Source organism: Pagrus major, chromosome 17 (assembly GCF_040436345.1).
Source record: "Pagrus major chromosome 17, Pma_NU_1.0".
Lineage (NCBI taxonomy): Eukaryota > Metazoa > Chordata > Actinopteri > Spariformes > Sparidae > Pagrus > Pagrus major.
Genome location: NC_133231.1, coordinates 16918094 through 16940934, shown reverse-complemented (window position 1 = coordinate 16940934; position 22841 = coordinate 16918094). Strand labels below are relative to the sequence as shown.

Genomic DNA, 22841 nt, shown 5'->3' with positions numbered 1-22841 from the left:
CTCGCTCCCACTGCCTCTCCAGATGGAGGGAGAGAGAGATGGAGATATACAGTAGATAGAAAGTGAGATCTCCCTCTCTACCTCCCTCCCTCTCTCTCTTTCTCTTTGTATCCCCCCATCTTGCTCTTTCTCTCTTGTTCCCTCGTCTCTATATTTATCTTCTGTCTCTATATCTATTGCCTTACATCTATGTTTTCAATCACACAGGCTTTCTCTCTTCCTCTCCCACCTAGCCTTGAGCAAGTGCCAGCATGGTTAAGCAGCTTGATTTAAACATTTGAACCCACTGGCAGATGCAACACCGTGAATGCAACAGAGTAGGCGAGACACACAGACATATGTGGCCAAAAGTACGCGGACTAGCCAGTCCTGTTAATTTCTGCTGTTAGTTCCAATTACATTTTAAAGGGGCACTACGAAGTCATTATTACTACGTAAGAATGTTAATATTTACAATATCAATGAGGCACAAACTCAGAAATATATTTTTTTCCATAACTGAATAAACAAGCTGTTCTCAGAGGAAAATAAGGTCCAGAACACTGTTTGAAGCTAAAATGAAAAAAAGGTGGCAGGGTCCGCCAAATATAAACAGAACTAAAACAGTATGAAACTGAAAACACATCAGAGCCGACCTGAGACACAATGAGCGGTGCTGGCTCAGGCGTGTTTGAGCTGACCAATCAGAGGAGACTGGGTATTCGGAGAGGGGCCTTAAAGAGACAGGAGCTAAAACAGAGGGGGAATACAGAGCTGCAGAACTGGACAGTACGAGAAAACTGATACATTATTTGAGCATTAAAGCATGTAAACCTGTTCTAGTAGTAACCCAAAACAAAAGTATGAACTTGAAAATGAGCATGATATGTCTTCTTTAAAGGGGCACTATGTCGTTTTGGAAAAGACATTCAAACTGTAAATATTATATATTAATGTATGTATATATATGTAAATATTTAATGTTTACAATAAGGTTTTAATACAAACTCAGAAATTTTTTTTTTTACATAACTGAATAAACAAGTTGTCCGCAGAGTAAAATAATATCCACAGAACATTGTTTGTAGCTAGAAAGGTGGCAGGGTCCGCCAAATATAAACAAAGTAAAACGGTGCAAAATTGTGTCTTTAAAAGGCAGAGCTCTGCCACAGCACCCCAGAAGAGTGGAGGTTGTTAAAGCCACACATTAATGCATGTGTTTTGAGAATAAGATGTTCAAAATATCATAAGTGTAATGTTCGGGTGGCTCATATTTATGTACATAAACAGACAGACAAACAAGGTAGAAAACAAAAGGTACTGAAGAGGTAACAGGTAATTTAAAGGTCGTGTTTCTATAGCGGGAGACGGGAGGAAAGACAAACATATGGAAAGAGAAATTTGTCGTGTTCCTACCTGCCTCTCTCAGCTCAGCGAGTGCGTAGAAAGCTTCATTTCTTGAGGCCCTACAGAAAGCATGAATAATGCATGGGTAAAACCTCTTATTCTCTAAATTTTAAATGGCTAGCTGTTATCAAAAATAACTTGATCTGTGGAGCATTAGCAGACTGGCACGCAACAGAGTGGCTTCTTCTATTGGAGAGAGAAGGCAGTGGGCCCAAGTTCAACTTAGTTTCATATTTCCAACTTTATAAATTTGCCGCTCCAGCAGAACCATGGACATGGAGAGTTGTGATATTATCATTTATTTATGAAAGCACTTCTAATAAGAATAAATGTTTTGACTTGTTACCATGGCATGAAACAGACAGTGTTTTCACCATGTTTTTCCCTCAAATAAAACACAACACAATGGCATGACTCACCAAAAGGTATAAACAGGATTCAAGTCTTGGACTCCCTCTACTGGTTTGTGGAGCAGGCTGATAGAAAAGGGCTATGGAAATTGTTGCACCGCCGTGGCTGAGACGTCGCTTCAGTGGAATCATGCTGCTCAGCCTCACTGAGGAAGATTATTACAAGCTGTTAGAAAAGACCACAGCCAAATGCTGACAGTTTAAATCTGGAGGAACTGTGCTGATTTTGTCCCTTATAGTCAAACAGCAGAGCAGCTTTTAATCATTTTAAAGTCACCACAGACAAAAAAGATAAAAAGCAAGATGACAACCAAAAGGGTGACTTGAGATTGAGCTCATTATACAGTATTTTAATGGTTTGGGGAAAACACAAGGAAATGTAGTTCAGCAAGGAGTTTAAGAGTTAAAACAATTAGTGATAAGTTTCCTATTGATCCCTCCCCAAGGTCTCTTATCCCAACAACTGCAGACAGGCTCATTACTCTAAAAGACAACCGTATAGACAGTAAGGACTGATAAAGCTGGATCAATGCCACTGATCAGTTCGCACCTCAGTATTGATAAGCACACAGAACTAGAATAGACAGAAAGGGCATTCTCATTAAATGAAATCTTTCAAACAGTCTTTTGGATTCTACACATGAGGAGTAACTTACATGGTGCGATGCAACGATCCCGTTTGCCACAGGCTCAGGGAAGATAGCTGAAATCCCAATTCATTATCTCGAATTAATAATCCCTAAAATTGAACTGTTGGGGTACTTTACCCATACAGTCAAAGGAGATCTGCATCTTTAACAAGACTAACAGTCCATTTTATTAGCTGCACTGGTAGACCAGTGAGGCTGTGATGCTCATTACACAGCACAGAAATACCAGTGGATGAAAAACAGAAACTTTGCTTTTCTTAGATCTGCTAGTGGAATAAAACATGTAAAGTTAGAAAGGACATATTGTTTCGTAAAGCAGACGGGAATAACATATTACTGTGGCCACTGTTTGACATCATACTGTTTGTCAGGCTCAGGTCTTCATTGTCAAACTTGTTATACTTCTAACTGTATCTGTTTAAGATGTAATGAACTCATTATTCATCCACTTCAGCTGCACTTAATCAGCCTTATGGTGCTTTTGAGAGGTAAGTTTATCATAAGAGTCTATTTGTAGGACCTAAAGTTGTCATATCCACTTTCCACCAGAATGCAAAGATCCTCCAACTGTTAGGACTGTTAGTAATTCCTAGGCCAAGGCTAAAAACATGGTGAGACCGAGCCTTTGGAGTCAGGACCCCACAACTCTGCAGCAAGCTGTCAGACGAGATCAGACAGGCGAGCTCTGTTTTTACATGCTTAAGTACTGAAAAAACACACATCAGCTATGCTAAATTAACTCTTACGCGCCAAACTAGCCACTGGGCATAAATTGTGTGCGACTCTGTGACGTAGCGTGATGTCACAAAGTCACAGAAACAACTGACGAGGCGTTTCAGGAGCAGCGTTTTCTGTGGGAGATAGGAACTTCTGTTGGCGTGGACTTTGACCTTTACTTTCAAGATCTTCTATATGCACAGGTTCAAATATAAATCACTGAAGGAGAGGAAAAAATGAAAAAGCAGAATGGATCTCCCTGAAATCTGTCTTTAAAACACATTTTTTCAGAAGAGCTGAATTAGTCAGTGTTTTTAATTGGCTCAATGCGTTTCAGTCTTACCTCACTTGTTTTATTATTGTATGAACTGTGCTGTTGATTGTCATCTGTAAAGTTTAGCAAAGTTAAGTAAAGTTGTTGGGATTATGTTGGGATTGTTGTTGTTGTTGTTATACTACTTAACAAGCCCTGGCAAGAATAAAGACGCATGTCATTACCTACAAATTGAAAGGAGTCTTTAAAGGTTAGTGAAGCACTTTTTTAACACGTGCACAGTGTCTAAATCCTCTTGCCATATCTAACTTCCTGTGTGGCTGGGCACTTTCCCACTTCCCTGTGCTCACACAGTCCAGGAGGTATCTCCAGATGGTGGACTGCTGACCATGTTTAACATCATTACTAAACATCTTATGCGTCCCTTGAGGTTATGTTTAATTTGTGGATTTTTCTTCAGTTTTTAACACGGCACAGCTCCAGAACAGCTACCAAATGGACCTTGAGGTGATATTTTGTCAACTATGTTCTTGTCTTCTGTGATATCCCTGCAGCTGCCAGTTGTTTTGCATCAGGTGCTGGTGCCTGGTGCAAAACAACACTTCTGTTGTACTTCACTCTGCGCTGGGAGGAGCGTGCAGACTGGAACTTGTTCCTTGTTATCTCTTCTTGGGATAAAGCCTCGTGGTCTGACTCACCTGTCGGTTAACTTGCACTACAAGCAGCCACTGTCCCAGGCTGCTGTCACTTCATGTGGCGTCATGAACACGCTCCTACCTCCCTGTGAACTGTACGGAAGTCTGAGCTTTGGGCGGATTGTTCAACAGCTTGTTATCCACTTCCCCTCTCCGGGGCTACTACGCTGGTAGCAACAGGCATGCTACTGACCGAAGTAGTAAACAGTACAAGTGAACTTAAAGTAGGTTTGTAGTTTTTGTTTTTTTTCCTCTCTGTCATCATGGGGGACTCGGACGCGAGGACCGGGGCCTTTACTCGCAGGAGAAGGGCGACTTTTGCGGCGGGGAGAGGCGCCAGTCTGATGCCGATGAACGGGAGGTCTGCAGCGGGGTGTGAGAGCCCAGTGGCCGCTAACAGCAGCAGAGGCGACGGGCAGGGGAAGCGTGACCGCTCGCTGGAGACGGTCCGGTCCAAACCAAAGAGTGAGAAAAAGAACCGCAGGGATGACATAAGTGACAGACTGAGGTGAGTGAGCTACAACACGTATGCTAACTTCACTTTTTTAGTTTAGAGGGGTTTAGTTTGGGAATGCCAACGGCTAACGTCACATTTACTTTAAGCTAATATTACTTTGTTAGCGCCGGAAGTCATTTAAGCTAGCTAGTCTGAGAGGGGTGACCTGCTCAGCCCAGGTGGGGTCATTTTAGGTCGTCCGGGACTATCCCTGTTGGCGTTATTTATTCCTGTCGTCCATTCATTCATACTTTGAGTCACACTTTCTTAGTGCTGCCTGGCAGTAAAACTTCAGCACTTGATTGCAACACTGCATGTAGTTTGTGTGTAACCTTATCTGACAGCTAAAATACGACTTGTTGTGGGCTGATTCATTGATCAGGGCCGTATCTAACAGGGGCCCCATGATCAAGGGTGGATTGTGGGCTAGTTTAATCCCTTTAGGCCATTTATGTAATACCAAAGAATACACTATAAACTGATTAAGCACTACTTGGTATTTAGTGTACAAGACATCAGTCGGCTTTGCTTTATTGTAAATGAAAAATTAGGTTTTTTTTGTTACTGCCACAGTATTGTCATTATAAAGTTCCCATGAGATTTCTGTGTGGTTTTTTTCAGGTCTTGCTCCATATCTCACCCATACACTAGTAGTGGCAAAAAAAGATGTTAAGTAGGTTTTTTTTTTAGAGTTTGTGACTAACTGGAAAATGTTGTTGTCCGATAAACACTTTATTTTATGACGCTGCCATGGATGTATAAAAAGAGGAACACCGCCAGAGCTGTTGTGTTGCTCTGGACCGGACCTCATGGATTACTGTACAAAAGCATAATTTTATAACTTGTACAAAGACCCACCTTTATAACTTTATTTATTGATTTGGATTAGGGGTTTGATATGCAGTCGAAAGGGACAGTTCAACCCAAAATCAAAAATACATTTCCTCTTACCTGTAGTGCTGTTAATCTATCTAGATTGTTTTGATGTGAGTTACTAAATTCTGGCGATGTCTGCCTTCACTTATAGATAATGCAACTGAATGGCACTTACACTTTTACATTTTAAAAACTCGGCACCCATGTTTCTGTCCAGAAATCATGATCTGGTTGTTCGAGATAATCCACAGACCTTTCTGTGAGCAGTTTTATGTAGGAACTATTTTTTCTGTATCATCATGCAGAAGGAAGCGTGCATCTACTCATGGATGAGAGGCTAGCTCACTAAGCTAGCTAACATTACAGCTTAATGTTTAAATCCCATGCTGTCACAAGCACTGGCTTCTCATGATTGAGTGGTTGCATGCCTCATCTTCACGATGATACAGTGTTCAGTAGAGCAAATTGCTACAGGTAAGAAGAGAAACATGTATTCTCGATTCGGGGGTGAACTATCCCTTTAATCTCATTATGTGCCTGTTTCTTCCACCCATTTATCCACCTCATTTGTTCCTGTAGCTGTCATAAGACACAGCAGTCCCTGCTAAGTTCAGCCAGTGGTTTCAACAACTACAGAGGAGTCCTCAACTGGTGTGTGGTCATGCTGGTAAGACTTAAGTTTGCACAGACACAAAGAAACATACAGGCCATGTCCAAACACCAGGATACATTTAAGAACACATCTTTTTGGTAATGCTTTATATTAAGGTCCTTGCAATAAGTGTTATTAAATAGGTAATAAGGCCCTTCTAAGTCCTTATAAGATTCTTATTACTGTTATTAAGACTAAATTAGCATTAATAGCATCAGAAACATGTTTATTGGTAGATTATAATACATTTATTAGCACTTAAGAAACTTGTTAACAGTTTATACACTAAATGTTGTAATTGTTTAGAATAGCATTACGAACACAGCTATTGAGTTTAGATAACTTTCATATGATGTCATTGTTAAACCTCCATGTTTTGTTTGTTGCTTTATTAAGATTGATATATACTTATACACAAATTGTTCCATAATATCAACTTGTTTTCAAACAGACTCAGTGTATTTGATTCAGTGACAAATCTGGTTTCCAGCCAGCTTAACCACACTGCAAAAGAGTCTGAGCAAGAGGTTGAATTGACTTGTAGACCCTACAAGGGGAGGGAGGGGGGGTTGAAACGTTAATCAAATATGCTTTCTGGAAAAATTAAATGTGAATTTTCAGTAAAATAATCCAGTATGACTAACAAGTTAATGTCGAGTTCAACACCTTTCGCAGCTCGTCCTCCTCTGTGCTGGAGAGAAGCGACAAAATAGGAGAGAATGGAAGAGAAGACGAGGCCAGCGAAGCCTTCTGTTAATCCAGGCTTTGAACACAGATCGTTGTGTTCATCGCTGGAGGTTTTCCTTCATTCCCACTCAACTTCTATCCCATCCCCAGGAATAGAGCCTTTGTGCTGGGTAATGAGATATTACAATCCATTTAGAAAGAGGAAGAGCGAGGAGGAGAGATAACAAAAAAGAATGTGGGGACAAAGAGGATGAGGAAGAGGAGAAACGGTTTGAAGAGAGGAAAGAGATGAGATATAGGGAGAGGCAGGAGAAAGGGGAGAACGGGAGGAGACATGACAATAGGAGCAAATGAAAGAAAAGTGTAGAGAAATGAAGAAACAAATGGAAATACAGTTGGATCTTTAACTGTTGCTTTGTGTTACAGGTTCTGAGTAATGCTCGCCTCTTCTTAGAAAACCTGTTACGGTGAGTAAGCAGTCTTTTGTTATTCCTGTCTTTTTCACATTTCACATTTTAAATTTATGGCATGTTATTTCAAGAGGCTTCTTAAATGCTTCCTTTACAGTGCCTATAAAAATTATTCACCCCCTTGGATGTTTTCTCCTTTTATTGCTCTTATAAATGGAATCATGGTCAATATAATTTGGCTTTCTAAACAAAAAAAGCAAAAAAGAACTCTTCATTGTCAAAGTGAAAAGAGAGTTCTTCAAAGTAATGTCAATTAATCAAAAATATATAATGTAAAATAAGTGATTGCGTAAGTATTCACCCCATTAAAGTCAGTATTTGGTAGATGCATATTTGGCTGTAGTCACAGCACTGAGTCTGTGTGGATGGATCTCAATCAGGCTTGCCCATCTGGACACTGCAATTACTCCATTCTTCTTTGCAAAACTGCTTAAACTCTGCCAGGTTACACGTGGATCGGGCGTGAACTGCCCTTTTCAAGTCCAACCACAAATTCTCTATTGAATTGAAGTCTGGGCTTTGACTCAGCCACTCCAGAACATTCACCTTGTTGTCTTTAAACCATTTCTGTGTAGCTTTCGCTGTACGCTTCTAGTCATTGTCTTGCTGGGAAATAAATCTTCTCCGAAGTCGTAGTTCTCTCGCAGACAAAATCAGGTTGTCCTCGCGGATTTGCCTATATTTTGCTGCATTCATTTTACCCTCTACCTTTACAAGCCATCCAGGGCCTGCTGCCGATAAGCATCCCCACAACATGATGCTGCCACCACCATGCTTCACGGTGGGGATGGCGTGTTTGTGGTGATGTGCAGTGTTTTGTGTCCACCAAACATAGTCAAATTATATTGACCATGATTCCATTTATAAAAGCAATAAAAAGGGAAAACTGTACTGACGATGAAAGATATTAAAAACTGAAATACCAGGTTCTCAAAAAACAAAAAAAAAACTTAAATCATCCATTTCTTTTGTTTTTTTGTTGCGTGTAGATATTTAATATTTTTATTTTGAAGAAAATCAGCTCCATTAAATTGATCTTTAATCTTTAATCTCCTTTTTTTGTATTTTTTTTGTCAGGTACGGTATTCTAGTGGACCCAATTCAGGTGATTTCCTTGTTTCTGAAAGATCCCTACAGCTGGCCAGCAGGATGCCTGGTGATTGGTAGGTAAACCTTTCATGTGCGCAACAGCTCACCTGCTAGGAAAGCAAAAACACAATCAGGCAGCCACTTAATTTTGCAAAACTGAGTTGTACTGGTTTGTACAAAATATCTGTGTACATACGAGAACGATCCAAACGATCAAACAAGCGTGGCCGGCATTGTACGTCAACGATACGTCAAACACCAAAGAGGGACATTCCGAATATGTGTAGTGAGATCATTCTATTTGAATAAAATGATCCAAAACCGTAAAAAGACTGCTAACTTAAGGTCTCAATAATTGAGTCTAGCAGTGGAAGACAGTGTAAACAAGCAGTGCAAGAAAGACAACAACAACAAACAAAGCAACAAAAACTTTCTGTGGCGCTAACCAAACATAAACATATCTATAGTCTGCCTGTTGTTGTTTGAGCCACGTGCTCATGACAAAAAGAAAACAATGGGCATGTGTGAACTGAGGTGATGAAGTCATCACTTCCCAAACACTCTGTTTTACTTCTGCATACAGGTGCGGAGTTCTGAAAAGTCTGCATCTTAGAGAAAAAATCTTTGTTTTAGTGACCTAAATACTCTGTTGGCACAGGAACGTGAGGCCAAACAATGTTTACTTTGCGACATACATTTGCTTTTAATTTTAAGGTTTTTTATATGTAGAAAAAAAAAATCCCTGTTTCATTTTTGTTAAAATAAGATTGAAAATAAAGCTTGAATAGTTGTTGAACCAAAACAGAATCACCTTCAAGTTTAGCTTTGTGTATATGAGTACAGATAGTGTATCTTCTGATAAACGTAAACCTGGTTATATCCCTAAATTACACCACTGAGCAGTTCAAAGTGATGTATTGCAACACTTTAAAAATGTGAAAAAAATAAATGATAATTTGGTTAAATAACTGGATGTGCAGCAGTGGAAAAGGTCAGTTTTTCTCCCAAAATAGGTGGTGAAATCTGCTTTATTTCAAGGCATGCCCTGTGTTAACACACACACAGGCACATGCTTTATTCAAAGTTTTTTCAATATTTATTTTTATGGTATATCGCAGTGAAAGTCTGCAGTGGTGCAGCTCACAGTGTCTCTAGAGAGACAATCACCTGCCCTATATACTGCACAGTGGTGCTGTGCTGCAGAACGAGGAGGAGAGCGAGGGAAGCAGGGGGGCAAGAGAGGAGAGAGAGATGAGAAGGGGGTGAAGCATTAAATGGAAGAGAGAATAAAGTGATGGAGGGTCTACAGAGAGGGTTTGGAAGAGGGAAAGAAGGCAGGAATAAAAAAATAGAAGTTAACGGAGGAAGTTGGAAAAGAACGAGAAGAAAGTAGTGAGGAAGGAAGATGATGTAAAGTGCTGCATCAACACTGGGTGAGAGAAGGGAGGGGGGAGGAGATGGATGAGTTGAGGTAAATACTGCACTGACGATGGTTAAGGGACAGGTGAGAATGGGAGTCTGTTTACAGTAGCATGGACAGTAAAGCAGCTCATTCCCAGAGGGCATTCAGTGCTTCTAGAGTCACTGCAGCAACTTCCACACACACACACTCAAATACCTCAGCACAGAGTAAATGAGAAGTCTACAGTTTATGGTAGCCTACCAGCAAAATGCGCAAAGTTTTGAAAACCAGCCTTGAGTGACCAAAATGAATGAAAATTAAATGAATTTTGAAGTATACAGTCTTTAACTACGATACAAATCTGTTGCTTCTGAAATATCTCCGAAAATCTGCTCTGTAGATACTTGATGAAAGGTTTATTACGTGTGTGTACCAGGTGCTTAATGGGGCTGTTTGTTCCAGTTTGATGCACATATGGGCTCAATAGCTGCTGTTTGTCAAAGATGCTCAACAGGCCTGCCTCCAAAAGAGATAAAAAGAACATTAGCACTTGCATGTTATGCATTACCTGAGGTCTCGGCTCTTGAGGTGTGACGAAGAACAGAAAATAAAACAAAAAGCACATCGTCAGAGTCTTATTTTGGTAAGCTGTCATACACAGCCCTGTTGAGCTCGAGTGGAGCAAAACTATGCTGAAATAAAAGTTTCATAAATGTTTTATGAAAATGTTTGTGGTCTCTGTGTTAAAAGGCCACTAGTTAAAAGACAGTAAATTACAGGTAGATTACTTTGTAGAGGTGCTTTTAGGGCAAAGATAAAATGTGATATTTACCTAAATACAGAATCTCATACAACTATAATGAGCATCTTTGCAGAGTCCTGGCGAAGTGATGCCTACTTTATCTTAAACCTGCAAATAATAGCACGTTAAAAAAATGGTTTTAGTTTGCTTGGTTACATGAAAAAGAGTTCTGCCTGTAAGCATTCGTTCCTTCTGGGAGCCTTCTTGTCTTTCTATAGTACAAAGTTGACCATGAAGTCATAAACAAGCATGTGACCGAACCACTTAAGAAATTGATTTTGAATGCTGATATATAGTTGCATTGACGCCAAGATGATGAGACCCAGTAATCAAAATTTCTGACAGTTAACACATCTGTTAGCTCTAGATTAGATGGATTGACATGCTAGTACGCTGATTAGGGTCTTAAAATGGAACAATTGCTGCAATTATGTGCCATCAGTGTGTCTCTGCCTAGTCTAGTCAGGGTAATGAGCAATCTACATACAGTACCAGTGGCTTCCTTAAGTTCATTCAGCAGTGAGTTACCCAGTAGTTTAAACTGACACTATCACAAGATTAAAACTCTACATACATTGAAGCCTAATTTGCTCCACACAGAATCAGGCTTAATGGCAACAATTGATGCTTAATAGAGTGTGCAAGAAATTAAACTAGGTGCTCAAATCTTTTGAGGACATCTTCATTTCAGTACCAGCACTACTTTTCAAAACCTGTGAACATTGTAGCTGTTTAATATGAAACGAGTTCTGTTTTATTTCCTCTTCTAAAGATAAAATAATATTTGTGCAGGTCACCGAAAATATCAACAATAGAAAAAGATATTGAGTGTGTATGTGTGTGCGCACGTGCACCCACCTGCCTTTTCACTCAGCATTCTTGCAATCAGTGTCTGCTGTGCCACGCATATGCTCTGTTAGTGCTGGCTCATTTCTTTCATCAGGTGTTGCTGTGTCATGTGAGAGCCTGTGACTGTGTGTGTGTGTGTGTGTGTGTGTGTGTGTGTGTGTGTGTGTGTGTGTGTGTGTGTGTGTGTGTGTGTGTGTGTGTATGCTAGTCTAGCTAATTAGCATGCTAACTTTATAGACTTCTTTGCAGAACATCAAGCTTCACAATATGTTGATCATTTCAATACATTTTTGAATGTTTTAAACTAATATTCCTACATATTGCACCTCTATAATATGATACAACATTAATATAATATTATTTTGAATCATAAATAAATATAAAGACTTATAGATATAATATATGATGTGTATTGTAATATTGTCTTTATTTGGAATATAAACTATGAGAAGGATTGCTAAGATGCTTCTCTCTTGTCCTTTTTGGCTGCTGCAAGTACCAGTACCGTAACAGCACAAATAGACGGCCATTGAAAGTCCAAGTGGCTGCTGACTTGGCCGTTTTTTGCAAGCAATGGCTCACTTGATCACAGTGAGCTGAACTAAAAATGCCACAGCCTTGCTGAGGCTGAGCTAAAGACTTAACACAAGACAAAATGGGAGCATCATTGCGAAACAGAATGCTGCGCGATAATAGTTTTAAGAAGGTCTTCACTTAGCAGCAACAATGTACAACATATGATTGTAAATATAGTTGCATAGTTAGCTCTTTAATTAACTTGTCTCTACACTTCCCCTCTGTCAACTCTCACATATAATTAGAAATTAATATCTTTTAACTTAGGGCAATATTGTTAGCCACAAATAAAGACTTAAGAAGGCTTATAAAGATATTTATTTTTCTCAGAGTCATAGTCATACTTTCATCCTTTCAGATATGCAATACAGCTTGTTTCAGAAGAACTAACATGAATCTTACATTGTGTTTTGACAGTTTCCAACATCTTCATCCTGGTGGCTCTCTTCACAGAAAGGCAGCTGTCGAAGGTGAGTGGAGAAACCCTGCTTGCACTTGAACATCAGAGAGCCGTGGATTTTAAACTGAACTGTTGAATTCGGAGCACTTTCAGCACTCCCAGGAGGGATTATTTTTCTAAAACTGTTCTCTAAAACCGACTGACTGGCTGACCCTCCCGGATCGCTTCTGCGAATGTTGAATGGTAAAATGGGAAATTAGTTTCACCATCTGCATTTAGGGCATATTCAGTTATGCTCTGTCTGTTTGGCATGAATATGGAACATCATGAGCTGTTAAAAACTTTAATAGGCCACTGTTACTTAAAATGTGCTTCTGTTCAAAAGAAGAGCAAACAAACGCCTAAAAATTTCATGTTTGTCTTCTGTATTCTCCTCACTGTTTTTAGAATAAGCTCAAAACAAATTATTAAAAATCTACATACAAAATCAAGTTAAGTAAGTTGGCTGACAGTGGTTTAAAAACTTGTTCTGTTTTTAATATTAAATGTAACTCCAGCTGTCCCTCTCTGCCTTTCTCTTTTCGCCCAGGGTTCGTTCAGTGAACTTGTGGGTTTTCTGGTCCATTGCATTAACCTGACAATAATGTTAACATTCCCTGCTGCAGTGGTCCTACTGGTCCCCTCCATGACCCCAGGTAAAATGTTTTTTTACTGTAATTATAATACCATCTCTGCGGCCATGCTACTATGAACTGTACATAACAGAGACAAATAGTTGACTGAAACAGTAGCAGCTATTACACAGCCACTCCATTATCCATTCATTGGTAGTTTACAATGTAGCCATGTGTATAAAACAGAAAATAATGAAATTATAATGAAGATGAAGAGGACATTCATATCCTTACCCTTCAGAGAAACAGTCGACCAGTGTGGTAGTGCAGTAAAAGACACCTCTTATACAGAGTCATAATTGGAGTCGGTTAGTGGTAATGGACCAGTTGGTCATGACTGGATTATTTCCAGCTGGCTCTGAGAGAAGAGAGGAGGAGGTGAGGAGAGGAGAGAGGGAGGAAAGGAGAAGAGTGGAGGAGAGGAGAGGAAAAGACAGGAGAGAAGGAGATATGCCAAAGTAGGCGTGGCTTGCAGTACAGGGTCATCCAAGGGTCACCTTCTTCTGTCTTTATCAAGCTGCCTGACAGAAACCGTGGCCGCCCGCCACAAACCATACAGTTCACCCGTGATAAATTAGCAATACTTTCCAGGAGATGATACACCAGAACACTGTATTCCTTCTCGTGATTCATTAAAACATTGTAGATCCAGTTTTGAAAAAAGTTGCCTGATATGAATTGGTTATATTTACAAAAGTACAGATGTTTGGAGAGTAGGACGTCTAACAGGGACACATTTTGAACTTGAACATGTAAAATATTTCACTGCTAAGGTCAAATCTATCACTTAACCCACAAACCTTCCCCAGTAGTTTTACACGTATTATATTTAGCTCAGATTTTTTGGCTTAGTCTTAGTACCTTGAGCCTGAAACAGACAGATAATGAGTTTCTAGTGTAATTTTACACATTTCTTTCTTCATTTGGTTCCAGAAGATCATTGTTTCAATTTTTTGCTGCTCTCCCATTTTGGTTTTTACTCTTCTCGTCTCCTCTCATCTGTTCTCTCACTGGGAGGTGAAGGAGTAAAGGAGTCAGTCCATCTGTGTGTCTGTTCTCCTCTCTGCGCTGCTGTTCACACAGGAAGGGCAATGACAGAGGGCAGGTGTCTGTGTATGTGTGTGTGTGCAGATATGTGTGTGTAAAGAGAGCTATTGCATTTACTGGACACTGCTTACCCAACCAGTATGTAGGTATTGTGCATGAAGCAGAGCACAAGGATCTGAAATCAAGGAAACTGTTCTCTTCTGTGTGCGGTCATTTTTTCAGTATTTCCACTCCGTTAATGAATTCAAGGTACGAGGTATATCTAGGTTCAGAATAAAAACTTGCCGATGCCAACAGCGATGTTAGGGAGTAAAATATTCCTGGGAGTTTAAAGGTGCAATATGTAAGAACTGGCCACCTGTCGAATTCATACTCATAACAAACAGGTGGTAGCATATCACCAAGGATCATGATCTGATTTGCTGAAACCAAAAAACGGAAATCTGGTGTACTTACAGTGAAGGCCAAAATGCTTTATTTTATAAGAAGGAGTAAAACACACTGTAACACTTTGCTTATGCAACCAGAATTCAGCCATTGCCATTAACTGGTGTGTTTAATGTACAATGAAAGGGTATTAAACTGTTGAACAGTTTTGTTGAACTTTATTCATTGAAGTTTCCTGTCTGTATAATAAACTCGAAGCTTGCTGGTGCTCCAGAAACAATTGATAGAGAGCAACAAGCAAGAATGTGATGGAACATAATCTCTAAACTCAGATCCAAACTGAGATAATTACCCACACTTTAAGGTAAGGTGTGTCAGGTGTGTGGCATCTGAGGACATATATTATGTTACCAGATAGAGCTGGCATTCTTAGCGGTGAAACGAGTTTGAACGTTTTAGCGTCAGTGAGCTGTCAAATGTTTGTGCTATCTCGGCTTTTGTTGACATGTGACTTATCTTCCGCTGCGCAGAGGATTGTGGGTCAGAATAGCAGGAAATGCAAAATGCCTTTGTATGACATCCTGGTATTTTTTGGCATACTGCATTTCACATTCTTCGTATTGGGACATACTAAATCTTTTTCTAGTATGGTAGTATGAGTATCGGAACACAGGGTCAGTCTTTGCCATCCTAAGGTCTACTGAGAAGAAAACTACAAAAATGTAATTCTCAATGTAGCTGAGATATTAGAATATTTGAGGCGGATGTTTGTGAGTTCACAGTGAGTGGGTGATGATTGGCTCCTCTGGATTGTTTATCCACTCCAGCCCCGCCTCTTTGTTTTCCTATGATGACAATCTACTGTAGCTGTCTAGGAGCCAATGTAGTTGACTAGAAGCCACAGAGAGCCAGATGGTTAATGGATAAGATCTGCTGTGGTTTGATGCCAGGTGTGCTGACCTCACCCTCACCCGGTTGGCAAAACAGGCAGCTTTTATTTGTGTGTCTCTGTGTGTTTGTGCACACATATGAGGTGTGTGGTTGTTGTGTTGAGCATGATCCTTTCCTATCGAGCACATGGTATCTATTGATAAAGTCCTGGTGGGAAAACCGCTTAGGTAGCCTGTCTTTTTATGACTGACAGTTTTATGACTGCACACACACACACACACACACACACACACACACACACACACACACACACACACACACACACACACTCTGGTAAACATGGTGACTCTATTGTATACTAACGTCCTTGGCACAGTTAGGCTGCTCTCATACTTTGAGTTGAGATGATTTATTTTACTACGCTTGTTTTGCTGTTTGTTCAAGATCAGATGATGACCTCGCTCTCTCTCTCTTTCCCTTCCTTTCTTCACTCTCTCAATCCTCCCTTTTCTCTGTGTGTGTTTATCTCCTTCCATCCTGTCCCTGTGTCCCCCTCCATCCTCTGTCTCACACTTTTTGCTCACATTCTCCCCCTCTCTCTCTTTTTATCCCCTCCTCCTTTCCTCTTCACTGTTTTATACCCTGGCCTTCTTCTCTGCTTCCCACCTTCCCATACTTGGAGGCACTACAGTATATCACGTGATCACATGTTCTCACACTACAGCTTCAGTGCTATAACTATCATCTTTTCTTATCTCTCTTTCTCTTTCTCTGTCAGTTGGTGGAGCGTTTGTTCTTGGCACCTACACCATCCTCTCCCTGAAGCTGTACTCCTATAAGGACGTCAACATGTGGTGCAGAGAGCTGAGCACTGTCAAGGCCAAAAAACTGGCCAGGTCGCTGTCTTGTAAGTCAGAAAACAGACATGCACATGCAGACATTTTTTGGCAAATGAGGGTTTGTATACTAATTTCAAGACCTTTGCTAATTTTAAGGTCAGTTTGTGGATGTTTTAAATGCTTTTGTAGTCCATTGCTGATGCTGTTACAGTGACATCTAATGGCAGAAACTTGATATTGCAGCTCTTGGATAGAATATAAAAATGCTTCCTCACATATGGTTTGCAATCTCATGTGTGTTTGTGCATTTATTTTTCCCACAGGTCCGTCAGCACAGCACCTCAGTGGAGGCGACCGTAATGTGTGTTACCCTGGCAACCTTACCATCAGAGGTACTCGAACACATCTTATTAGAAACCAAATTAATAATGTACCATGCCCTCTTTTTCATGTGTTTCATTGTGTCACATATTTTCACTTACCGTCACACTGACCTCCTCTCTATCTCCGTAGACATGTACTACTTTGTCTTTGCTCCAACTCTGTGCTACGAACTCAACTTCCCACGCTCGCCTAACATCCGCATGGGTTTCCTGCTGAGGAGACTGTGTGAGATGGTGAGGGAAAATGTCATAGCTGTGTGTTTTGTTTTTTTTTGAGTGCTCTCACATTTTCACAAGCATCTCCTAAACAAAGCGCTTGAGAGCAAGTACACCTGCACAGCTGGTAAAAGCTTAATGTTTACCCTGCATGATAGTGAAGAGGATGGTACATTCATTTTAAAGTGAGTTTTTAAGGGAAACATTAGGTCTAATTTACAAATCAAGTTTAATGCTGAGATCTGGGGGCATGATGACAGTCTAACAGGGCGAGGAACATTTAGAAATGTAAACCATCTCTGAACTACATAGTATACAGGAACATTTCCAGTAATGATATATAACTTAAAACATTATTTAAAAAGTTCAGAAAGCTTTACTGTCTTCTGATTCTCTGTCAATCTAAGAAATCACTCAAATTCATCAATCAGAAGTCATTCACTCTGTTGATGTGTGTTTTTTGTCTCCAGCTGTTCTTCACCCAGCTGTTAGTTGCTCTCACTCAACAGGTAAGGTCTCACAATGTAATCAATAACTGATGTGTATTGCTATATTTGTCTGTTTGTAATGTCATTACTTCTTTATTCATTGTAAATCTTATGCTTGTGTTGTCTTTTTTTCAGATTTCCTAGCAAAATGTTTTACAAATTAAGCCAATATATAAAATTCTCAATTTACAGCACACATCTGAAATTGTCTTAACACTGCTTTTTACTTTCTTTCTATCAGTGGATGATTCCCATCATTCAAAGTTCCATGAAGCCACTAGAGGTGAGGAAAAAAGAGTGACAGTGAATCTTATACTGCACAAAACAACATGGTGTCATGTTTGTTAATCTGTGGCTGTCTGCTCTGTAGGACATGGATCTGTCCAGGATGACTGAGAGACTTTTAAGATTAGCTGTGAGTAAATACAACATATTTAAATACTTCATGCAGAACCTTTTACTTCCGTCTTCATGGCTGCTCCATCTGGTACAGCTGTGCTCGGAAAGATGGAACAATGGAAACAAGGGGGTTCTTGCTTTTAATAAGTAAAAAAATCTACCAATCAGTGAATTGGTCCAAAAACAAGTCCCCATATGACACTGAAATGTTACTGTCTAGCTGATTGTTTATTGTATTCAATGTTATGGCTAGAAATTAGACAAATATACTTGGTAAGATTTGACATTTTTTGCAATAAATGCATTATTACAATGCATTATTTATGTTTCACTGACATCTTTCCAAATGTTGCTATTACTCAAAATATGTTTTCCAGGGTTTATACTGCATTTCACATTGTATCATTCATAATATAGTGATGAACTCATTGCGCATGAGAAGTTAGTTTGGAGATCTCCTCTTAAATATTTCACAGTCATATAGTTTATTCTGGTTTGTTTCCGTTTCTCCAACCTTTCTCAAGGTTCCTAATCACTTGCTGTGGCTGATGTTTTTCTACTGGTTCTTCCACTCGTCTATGAACTTCACTGCCGAGCTGCTGTGCTTTGGAGACAGACAGTTCTACAAGGACTGGTGGTAAGTTTCTGTGTGTAGCTTATGAATTGACTGAGGTGTGGTGCGCTGCGATGAAGGATTGACTGAGTCTGTACAGTTCAGAGTTGCTGTACTCACTAAAAGTGTATGTCAGCATGCATGGTAGATATTTTCAGTACAAACTCCTGTAATGTAGTGGTTAAAAGCATTTGGGATTTTTGTAGAGTCAGAGGAGTACGTTTTGCAAATATAAACACTATGTTTTTTTTACCTTGGCTGATATCATTAACTGTACGATAATCCTACACGTTGGTTGTTTCCTCTTTTCCTGCTGGAAATTAAGATTTTACACTTTTCCATGTTCATCAATATTGATCAAACAACCTTAGATCCATTATTTAGCCCCTGGAATGCTTCAATACTGTTTTTTTTCTAACTCTTCTTTCAGGAACTCTGAGTCAGTGACATATTTCTGGCAGAACTGGAACATCCCCGTACACAAGTGGTGTCTCCGGTGAGTTATTTGCACACTAACTCGCTGAGAAGGAGCAATGAAATTTATAGAACTGAACAGGGCACAAGGCTTAACAAGGCCCAGTGTTGTATTTGGAAAAGTGATTCATCTGGCTGTGAGAGAGTAAGTGGTTGTAATAAATACAGTGCCTGCAGCCAGTCCCGCATACACTAACAAAGCAGCAGGAGCGAATGCCGTGCGGTTACATTAAACCAGACAAAGTAAATTAAATGCTGTTTAAAGTCTATTTAATTCCTGTCAGGGAGGAAGGACTACAGGACAAGAGGGTGGAGATATTTCAACATGCAGTATTTATTCGGGAAACAGATACTAAATGACTTTTAAAACAAATAAATAAAATTGTTGTCCTGACTTTCTGATTCACAGTGCATGTCCACCCACCCATTTCAACATCTGTTCTTTTGTCTGCCTTGCAGCCACTTCTACAAGCCGCTGCTCAGGAGGGGATTTAGTAAAAAAGTCAGCCAATCAGCTGTCTTCTTCTTGTCGGCTTTCTTTCATGAGGTAAGAGCTGAGATCGACTACTTTCTCTGCAGATAGTACTCAGTACCCAGTTAAATGTGCCAAATGTTGGGTGAGCATTCCAATGGAAGCCCAGAATTCATGATAAATGATGTTTGACCCATCATTAGTCGCTGCTGTGGGTGTCAGGAGCGTTATCTTTTTTTTTCCTAAGTCTGCCTTTTCCCGCCCAGCTGTGCTGTGATTGGCTGATAGTTATTGCTTAATGTCAGAGCCCTTCACTAGAGAGTGTCGCAACAACAGAAGTTCAAAATGCGTCACGTGATTCACAGACACTTCAGATAGATCCAGGAAATTATAAGCGGGCAGTTTAAATGCATTAATTCAGAGAGACAGAAGTACGAGGTTTGGCACATTGTAGTTATTACATGATGTTTTGGATGATTGATTTTTAGTACTGGACTGCTAGTATTTGCAGACTTCTTCTGGGAACTTACTCACTAGTTAGATCTGGAAACTCAGCATATCACTAATGTATATGCTGAGGTCAAACCACAGTGTCTTGATAGACAACTTCATCTGAGTGCCGTAGGTCACTTAGTTGTCCAACCACAATCACTGTATATCTGGTTCCACTAGTTTCCTGTATAGACTTGTGTCCGAACTTTTTTCAGGTAAATGTTTGTTTGTTTTTGTAGCTAGTCAGATTATATTTCATAGAGAACATTTATTTGATGTGATTTTTGTTTCAGTACTTGGTGAGTGTTCCTCTCAGGATGTTCAGACTTTGGGCCTTCATGGGCATGATGGCACAGGTAAGACCCAGACCATATCATTGATGGTAAACTTACAGCTGCGATCGGCAACTAGCTTTACTTTACTGTACTGATGATTAAACAATTTATATTTTCATTTAAAAGTGTAAAGTATGCAGTTTCGTAAGATATTCCTTTTTTTTTTTTGAAAAGGTACAGAACACAGGTACAGTACAGGTAAAGTTAGTGTGACATTTAGTACATAGTTTATTTATGAAACCCAGTTATACTAAAAGTATAAAAAAAATAAAGACAAGTAGGTGATGTTCCTTTTGACTCCTGTGGGACATTTTTAAAGGTGCTCTCAGTGTTTGGCTCCAGTGTCATTAACTTAATTAATAACCTCATTAGCAGGAGAGGGTATGTTTGATGTATCACAGGGAATATGGCAGAACAATAGGCAGTATGAGTGTCTTTTAGACTTTGCTGACTTTGTTAGTTTGTTACTCATTACAGTGTGCTGAGTCATGAAACGCAGACAACAGAAATCAGAAAACAATACAGACACAGAGAGAATGTGAGACCGTAATGACTCATTAAAAACCCAATCACCCAGTGTGTTTATTTAATTTCCTTTTTTGTTTTTTTGTTTTTTATTCATCAGCTTCCATTAGCCTGGTTTGTTGGCCACTTCTTGCGCGGTAACTACGGCAACGCTGCAGTGTGGATCTCAATCATCATCGGTCAGCCGTTCGCCGTCCTGATGTACGTCCACGACTACTACGTCCTGCACTACAGACAGGAGGCTGACTGATATACACACACACACACACACACACATATATATATACACGTACATATCTGCCATCTTTCTCTCACTTTGTCTCACTCGTACACACAAACAAACGGTTACAAAAAACGTAAAGTACCACTAGCGTCCAGTGGAGGTGACAGATGTCATTCTCTACATGTCAGGATGAACTGTTCCCATCCTGATCATAGCATGTTTACATTAGACAACTTGTATCTTCTTGCCAGGAAAAAACGTTTTCCTCAAGCTGGGGAAAAATATTGTTGATGTTGAAAGTGGAAGGTGTAGAAAAATGTTTATTCTTGAAGTACCACTTTAACTTAAGGAGAAGTTTGTCACTTCTGTATCAAGTGATATAGTAAAGCAGCATCTCACTCAGGTGATTTTTCTTGCGGTTTCTTTTTAAAACCTCTGGTGGCCACTTTAGGCTGACATGTTTGCTGAATGGATAAACCTGTATTTGGTACTTCAAAAGCCCTTTCTTTGTTTTACCATAGAGGCTTTGCTGCTCTTCAACTGTGTTCATGGACAGTATAATGACTGTGGCTGATTTTTATCAATTGTCAAGTTCACAACACATTTCCTTTATAACACAACACAAGTGCCTTTATAGAAGTTATGACAGAGATGATATGATCTGCTGTGCCAAAGGGGCTTAAATATGTCCAGTTTTACTGTTAGATGAAACATCATCAGCAAAAATGAATGTATGATTATAAGAATTTATGAAAGTACGATTTTTATTTTTTCATCGTTTTAATTTGGCAGTTAAAGGGGCGTTCTTGTATGTTTTTTTTCTTTTTACCTGAAGTTTGTTACAGTAGTACAGCACATGTCCAATCACACACTTCTTTGTTGATATATAGAAGGCAAAATCACTGAATTTGTGTTTTTTGTCATGCAATTGTCTCATTGGACTGCTGCCAAGTAATGATGTCTAATGATGTGTCTATAAATACAATGTGTGTGCCTGAAAATAAATATTCAGAGAGTTAAATTTAAGTCTTGTTATTGTGTGTTATTTCGTGAGGAAGTTCATCAAACCTTTGATTGTATTTTCATGTGAGTAAGTATGACATTTCTAATTAGACCAAGTCAAATGAAGACACCTGCCTGAGGTTCTCTTCTTGAAATTGAACTCAGACAAGCCACAGAGAGCCAGAAGAGGAAGAAAGATTTCCACAGCTCCCATTCATTTGTTATACATTAGGCAAGTGTTTACACGTGACAAAAACTCTTCTAAAATTTGTAATGTGTTGCTTTCAATGTCAAACCAGCTATCTTTTTAAAACAGCAGTAGTCACTGGAGGCAATTTACCAGATTACATGTATCTTCTTCTGGAGCCACATATGCAGTAATACTCCCCAAGACCTGCAAACAAACTTTAATATGAAAAATTGGTGGAGTTACCTTTTAATGAACCCTGAAAAAAATGACTTAGTATGATTTTTACATTGTGATTGCTGAGACTGCCGTGTCTTTCAAAGTGAATCACCTCATTATACAGTGGGTCAGCGTTTTCTCAAACCTCGATGATAACCAGTTACTGCTTGTTTTAAGTCCCTACATGAGCGCTAACATGTTACAAGATGGCTCCCAGATCAAGTCCTTTTTTGTAATGAATTAATCTGAATTCTTGGAATAACAATGAAGAAGAATGAGACTGATGGAGAAAATAAGTTGGTGCATTTTGACTGTGAGCTGATTCTCTATAATTCATCGTGTACCCTGTAAAGCTGTGTGTGTGTCTTGTCACATCTCTGCTCTAATCCCCACTGATGATTGTTTAACCAAATGTCACACTCGCGGAGCACGTACACACATGCCTACAGAAACTTTGTGATTCGCCTCAGACTTGCTGTTTAATTCTCTGTCAGCCTGACAAAATGCAGGTTCACGGTCCTGTCCTCACATTTCTGGGTGACAA

At 39.6% G+C, this 22841-nt stretch overlaps 1 protein-coding gene across 1 annotated transcript; it reads left to right on the top strand.

Annotated features, from left to right (window-relative positions):
• The first annotated feature begins 4274 nt into the window (after positions 1-4274).
• Positions 4275-21915, top strand: dgat1b (diacylglycerol O-acyltransferase 1b). The gene is made up of 17 exons (XM_073485965.1): positions 4275-4640; positions 6084-6171; positions 7270-7310; positions 8391-8476; positions 12449-12501; positions 13021-13126; positions 16209-16337; positions 16593-16661; positions 16783-16886; positions 17339-17377; positions 17598-17639; positions 17727-17771; positions 18280-18392; positions 18799-18864; positions 19302-19389; positions 20100-20162; positions 20767-21915. Exons 1-17 carry the CDS (start codon positions 4396-4398, stop codon positions 20914-20916), a joined length of 1527 nt encoding a protein of 508 aa, XP_073342066.1. The 5' UTR covers positions 4275-4395; the 3' UTR covers positions 20917-21915.
• The last annotated feature ends 926 nt before the right edge of the window (positions 21916-22841 follow it).

Coding starts and splice junctions, on each gene's coding strand:
- dgat1b (XM_073485965.1), top strand. CDS start 4,396: ATGGGGGACTCGGACGCGAGGACCGGGGCCTTTACTCGCAGGAGAAGG. Junction 16,662..16,782: donor TGGCAACCTTACCATCAGAG/GTACTCGAACAC, acceptor CTATCTCCGTAG/ACATGTACTACTTTGTCTTT. Junction 17,640..17,726: donor GTTCCATGAAGCCACTAGAG/GTGAGGAAAAAA, acceptor TCTGCTCTGTAG/GACATGGATCTGTCCAGGAT.